Source organism: Rhinichthys klamathensis, unplaced genomic scaffold (assembly GCF_029890125.1).
Source record: "Rhinichthys klamathensis goyatoka isolate OS25496 unplaced genomic scaffold, OSU_Roscu_1.1 h1tg001063l_1, whole genome shotgun sequence".
NCBI classification, from domain to species: domain Eukaryota; kingdom Metazoa; phylum Chordata; class Actinopteri; order Cypriniformes; family Leuciscidae; genus Rhinichthys; species Rhinichthys klamathensis.
Genome location: NW_026607326.1, coordinates 12,501 through 20,000, shown reverse-complemented (window position 1 = coordinate 20,000; position 7,500 = coordinate 12,501). Strand labels below are relative to the sequence as shown.

General features: G+C 40.5%; 1 protein-coding gene across 1 annotated transcript in view; it reads right to left on the bottom strand.

The window, feature by feature from the left end:
* Nucleotides 1–121: 121 nt before the first annotated feature.
* LOC130079453 (ryanodine receptor 2-like) overlaps nucleotides 122–7,500 on the bottom strand; it is a gene marked incomplete at its 5' end in the record, with an annotated part of 14,886 nt that continues 7,507 nt past the window's right edge. The window contains 2 exons of the mRNA XM_056244728.1: nucleotides 122–840; nucleotides 6,063–6,114. Of these exons, the coding sequence (XP_056100703.1) occupies nucleotides 745–840; nucleotides 6,063–6,114 (148 nt within the window). The remainder of the gene's footprint in view (nucleotides 841–6,062; nucleotides 6,115–7,500) is intronic.

The following is a 7,500-nucleotide window of genomic DNA, read 5'->3' as shown; positions in this document are numbered from 1 at the left end:
GTGTGTAGGGTTTAGTGTGTAGGGTGTAGTGTGTAGTGTATAGGGTGTAGTGTAGTGTATAGGGTGTTGTGTATAGGGTGTAGTGTGTAGTGTATAGGGTGTAGTGTGTAGTGTATAGGGTGTAGTGTAGGGTGTAGTGTATAGGGTGTAGTGTATAGGGTGTAGTGTGTAGTGTATAGGGTGTAGTGTGTAGTGTATAGGGTGTAGGGTGGACTCCCTGAATGGGTATTGCTTCTGCATCAAACTAAATCTAGTGCGAATGGGAATTGGACGTATTCTTGGCGAACGACAGGAAAGTCCGTGATATAATATTGTGAAAGGACAGAGACACCTTAAATGTTCTTAAACCTATAAAACTGTGATATAGATCAGCTTGCATCTTTACGTTTCAAATGTTTCCTTAAACTTGCATAATAAACATGCAATGAAAGATTGTTCTGAAGGATATTGTTCTATATAAAGTGTAAGTCTGCTGAGGGAGCCTCTTCTTCATCTTGCATAAGGCACCGGATCCGTCGAAAGAGACGTGCAGCGCTCGCTCTCCTCCTCCTCCTCTTCCTCATCCTCTTCCTCCTCCTCTTCTATTAGTCTTTGAGTTTGTTAATGAAATGAAGAAGCGTCGGATGGCAGGAAAGCGTGGATCTTCAGGTGCAGCTGTAAACTTCAAATATTCACTGCGAGTCAAAAGAAGCGCCACTGAAGAGAGCCATCCGTGTGTGTGTGTGTGTGTGTGTGTGTGTGTGTTTAATTGAGCTGGTCCTCGTATTGTTTCCGGAAACAGTCGCCAGCGGGAAAGAATTCCCAGCAACGCTCCTGGTACATTTTCCAAACGTACGACTCCTGAAAGACAAACAAGAGTGTGTGTTGAATAGCAGAAGCCACTCTCGGCTCCGTCCCAAACTCACGATCACACACGCAGTGGCCATACAGAACCACCATACAGAACCACCATACAGAACCACCATACAGAACCACCATACAGAACCACCATACAGAACCATCATACAGAACCACCACACAGAACCATCATACAGAACCACCACACAGAACCACCATACAGAACCATCATACAGAACCACCACACAGAACCACCATACAGAACCATCATAAAGAACCACCATACAGAACCATCATACAGAACCATCATACAGAACCATCATAAAGAACCACCATACAGAACCACCATACAGAACCACCATACAGAACCACCATACAGAACCACCATACAGAACCATCATACAGAACCACCACACAGAACCATCATACAGAACCACCACACAGAACCACCATACAGAACCATCATACAGAACCACCACACAGAACCACCATACAGAACCATCATAAAGAACCACCATACAGAACCATCATACAGAACCATCATACAGAACCATCATAAAGAACCACCATACAGAACCATCATACAGAACCATCATACAGAACCATCATAAAGAACCACCATACAGAACCATCATACAGAACCATCATACAGAACCATCATACAGAACCACCATACAGAACCATCATACAGAACCATCATACAGAACCATCATAAAGAACCACCATACAGAACCACCACACAGAACCACCATACAGAACCATCATACAGAACCATCATACAGAACCATCATAAAGAACCACCATACAGAACCATCATACAGAACCATCATACAGAACCACCATACAGAACCACCATACAGAACCATCATAAAGAACCACCATACAGAACCATCATACAGAACCATCATACAGAACCACCATACAGAACCACCATACAGAACCATCATACAGAACCATCATACAGAACCATCATAAAGAACCACCATACAGAACCATCATATAGAACCATCATACAGAACCATCATACAGAACCATCATGCAGAACCATCATACAGAACCACCATACAGAACCACCACACAGAACCACCATACAGAACCACCACACAGAACCATCATACAGAACCATCATACAGAACCACCATAAAGAACCACCATACAGAACCACCATACAGAACCACCACACAGAACCATCATACAGAACCATCATACAGAACCACCATAAAGAACCACCATACAGAACCACCATACAGAACCACCATAAAGAACCACCATACAGAACCACCACACAGAACCACCATACAGAACCATCATACAGAACCACCATAAAGAACCACCATACAGAACCACCATACAGAACCACCATAAAGAACCATCATAAAGAACCACCATACAGAACCATCATCTTACAGAACCATCATACAGAACCACCATACAGAACCATCATACAGAACCATCATAAAGAACCACCATACAGAACCATCATAAAGAACCACCATACAGAACCATCATACAGAACCATCATAAAGAACCACCATACAGAACCATCATAAAGAACCATCATACAGAACCATCATAAAGAACCATCATACAGAACCATCATAAAGAACCACCATACAGAACCATCATAAAGAACCATCATACAGAACCACCATACAGAACCATCATACAGAACCATCATACAGAACCACCATACAGAACCATCATACAGAACCATCATAAAGAACCACCATACAGAACCATCATAAAGAACCACCATACAGAACCATCATACAGAACCATCATAAAGAACCACCATGCAGAACCATCATAAAGAACCATCATGCAGAACCATCATAAAGAACCATCATACAGAACCATCATAAAGAACCACCATACAGAACCATCATAAAGAACCATCATACAGAACCACCATACAGAACCATCATACAGAACCATCATAAAGAACCACCATACAGAACCATCATAAAGAACCACCATACAGAACCATCATACAGAACCATCATAAAGAACCACCATACAGAACCATCATAAAGAACCATCATACAGAACCATCATAAAGAACCATCATACAGAACCATCATAAAGAACCACCATACAGAACCATCATAAAGAACCATCATACAGAACCACCATACAGAACCATCATACAGAACCATCATACAGAACCATCATAAAAAACCACCATACAGAACCATCATACAGAACCACCATACAGAACCATCATACAGAACCATCATACAGAACCATCATAAAGAACCATCATACAGAACCACCATACAGAACCACCATACAGAACCATCATACAGAACCATCATACAGAACCACCATACAGAACCATCATAAAGAACCACCATACAGAACCATCATACAGAACCATCATACAGAACCACCATACAGAACCATCATACAGAACCATCATAAAGAACCACCATACAGAACCATCATACAGAACCACCATACAGAACCATCATAAAGAACCATCATACAGAACCATCATACAGAACCATCATAAAGAACCATCATACAGAACCACCATACAGAACCATCATACAGAACCATCATACAGAACCACCATACAGAACCATCATACAGAACCATCATAAAGAACCACCATACAGAACCACCATACAGAACCATCATAAAGAACCACCATACAGAACCATCATACAGAACCACCATACAGAACCATCATACAGAACCACCATACAGAACCATCATACAGAACCATCATACAGAACCATCATAAAGAACCATCATACAGAACCATCATAAAGAACCACCATACAGAACCATCATACAGAACCACCATACAGAACCACCATACAGAACCATCATACAGAACCATCATACAAAACCATCATACAGAACCACCATACAGAACCATCATAAAGAACCACCATACAGAACCCCCATACAGAACCATCATACAGAACCACCATACAGAACCACCATACAGAACCACCATACAGAACCATCATACAGAACCACCATACAGAACCACCATACAGAACCACCATACAGAACCATCATACAGAACCACCATACAGAACCATCATACAGAACCACCATACAGAACCATCATACAGAACCACCATACAGAACCACCATACAGAACCATCATACAGAACCATCTTACAGAACCACCATACAGAACCATCATACAGAACCATCATACAGAACCACCATACAGAACCATCATAAGGAATCATCATACAGAACCATCATAAAGAACCATCATACAGAACCATCATACAGAACCATCATACAGATTCATCATACAGAACCATCATAAAGAACCATCATACAGAACCATCATACAGAACCATCATACAGAACCATCATACAGAACCATCATACAGAACCACCATACAGAACCATCATACAGAACCATCATAAAGAACCACCATACAGAACCATCATAAAGAACCATCATACAGAACCATCATACAGAACCACCATACAGAACCATCATAAAGAACCACCATACAGAACCACCATAAAGAACCATCATACAGAACCACCATACAGAACCATCATACAGAACCACCATACAGAACCATCATAAAGAACCACCATACAGAACCACCATACAGAACCATCATACAGAACCACCATACAAAACCATCATACAGAACCACCATACAGAACCATCATACAGAACCACCATACAGAACCATCATACAGAACCACCATACAGAACCATCATACAGAACCATCTTACAGAACCATCATACAGAACCATCATACAGAACCACCATACAGAACCACCATACAGAAACATCATAAAGAACCACCATACAGAACCATCATACAGAACCACCATACAGAACCATCATACAGAACCATCATAAAGAACCACCATACAGAACCATCATACAGAACCATCATACAGAACCACCATACAGAACCACCACACAGAACCATCATACAGAACCATCATACAGAACCACCATACAGAACCATCATAAAGAACCACCATACAGAACCACCATACAGAACCATCATACAGAACCATCATACAGAACCACCATACAGAACCACCACACAGAACCATCATACAGAACCATCATACAGAACCACCATACAGAACCACCATACAGAACCACCATACAGAACCACCACACAGAACCACCATACAGAACCATCATAAAGAACCACCATACAGAACCATCATACAGAACCACCATACAGAACCATCATAAAGAACCAACTTACAGAACCATCATAAAGAACCACCATACAAAACCATCATACAGAACCACCATACTGAACCATCATAAAGAACCATCATACAGAACCATCATAAAGAACCACCATACAGAACCATCATACAGAACCACCATACAGAACCATCATACAGAACCATCATACAAAACCATCATACAGAACCACCATACAGAACCATCATAAAGAACCATCATACAGAACCATCATAAAGAACCACCATACAGAACCACCATACAGAACCATCATAAAGAACCACCATACAGAACCATCATACAGAACCACCATACAGAACCACCATACAGAACCATCATAAAGAACCACCATACAGAACCACCATACAGAACCATCATACAGAACCAACATACAGAACCACCATACAGAACCACCATACAGAACCATCATACAGAACCACCATACAAAACCATCATACAGAACCACCATACAGAACCATCATACAGAACCATCATACAGAACCACCATACAGAACCATCATACAGAACCATCTTACAGAACCACCATACAGAACCATCATACAGAACCACCATACAGAACCATCATACAGAACCATCTTACAGAACCACCATACAGAACCATCATACAGAACCATCATACAGAACCATCATACAGAACCACCATACAGAACCATCATAAGGAACCATCATACAGAACCACCATACAGAACCACCATACAGAACCATCATAAGGAACCATCATACAGAACCATCATACAGAACCACCATACAGAACCATCATAAGGAACCATCATACAGAACCATCATACAGAACCACCATACAGAACCATCATACAGAACCATCTTACAGAACCACCATACAGAACCATCATACAGAACCACCATACAGAACCATCATACAGAACCACCATACAGAACCATCATAAGGAACCATCATACAGAACCATCATAAAGAACCATCATACAGAACCATCATACAGAACCACCAACACATGAGAACATGCAGGAGAGCATGCTGGGAAGTACCTGGCCTGTGTGCTCGGTTTCATCCTTGTTGATGAGATACATGAAGAAAAATCTGCAGAGACACAAACATGCACATTATACAATCATTAGAGTTATTACGGTAACACTTCACAATAAGGTTCATTAGTTCAGTGGTTCTCAAAGTGGGGTCCGCGGACCACTAGCCAGGGGGCTAGCGAAATAATTTTTAACAGCCTACCGTTTTTTACGGACTATATTCGTGTTTTCTTTATCATCTGAAAACATGCTATTTATTCCAAAGTGACTTATTTAATGCATTTAACGTCAAATAATACAAAGTAGACACTTAGGTTTCTAGATAGATAATATCTCTGTATTTCATATGTCTGTGTGTCAAGTAGACTTTTCGCTGTGTTTTGGTTGATTTTGGGGCCAGAAGGAGACAGAGACGGCACCCGCATCCTGTTGTTTTCTTTATTTTTAAAAGGCATGACATTTTGTAGTCATTTTTAATGTATACACAATGGACACTTTACCGTTTTGAATGATGTACTCTTGTCTTATCTGTATGACCATAAATAATTAGTATTCCTTTGTTTCCACTGCTGAGGAAAAAATCCCAAGTAATCGCGCCGGCGTCTCGCGTGCGCACAATATGTCAGTTCTAGCACTGCTAGATTTGACATTAGAAGCCTGATCATTATCAAAATAAAATACAATCAACCGAACTTATATAAAGTTCGGCTTAATTTAATTTATCTGTTGTACACTATGAAGGCAGTCAATCATTCATAGCCTACTGTCGACTTGCTGTTATTCCAATGTCATTTCTCCGCATGTGAAGATGCTGATATGTGTAGGCCTGTGACTGAAGCAGCTTTCTTTACAGTTAAGCATCCAAATGTTAGGCTACATCGCCAATGTGGAAACTTTGGACCGAATGAGAGATGCACGAGCCCAACGTCTGCAGTTTCAGTTTTGATTAAAATTAATTCGTTTAGACTTGATGTTTAAAATAAATGTTGTCTTTATACTATTATTATTATTATTTGTATTATTATCTTATAGGGTAGCCTACTTATTTTTCATTCTCGTTTTGTTCTGAATAGCTACCATTAATTTAAGGATTTGCTGTGGAGTGAGGGGAAGGCTAACGCCTCAACAACGCAACAAAGTAGGCCTATTACACATTCAGATGCAACTCATTTAATGGAAAATTTAAAATTTGTGCTGTAATATTAAAAAGTGCATAGGGACAGGGCTGTACCCACAATTGAGGTCCCCGCGATGTCCGGACCTCTGTCATTTTTCTATGTGTGTTGTGTATATAATGAAAGTTGTGAAATAATTGCCTAATAGGCTATTAACTTAATTTGGTGCTGCAAGGGTATTGTACATCGCGATGATAACTGACCTTCTCGTCTGAGCTGCTTCAGCAGACTAACAACAGCAGTCAATGTCAAAATTTTCGAGTCGG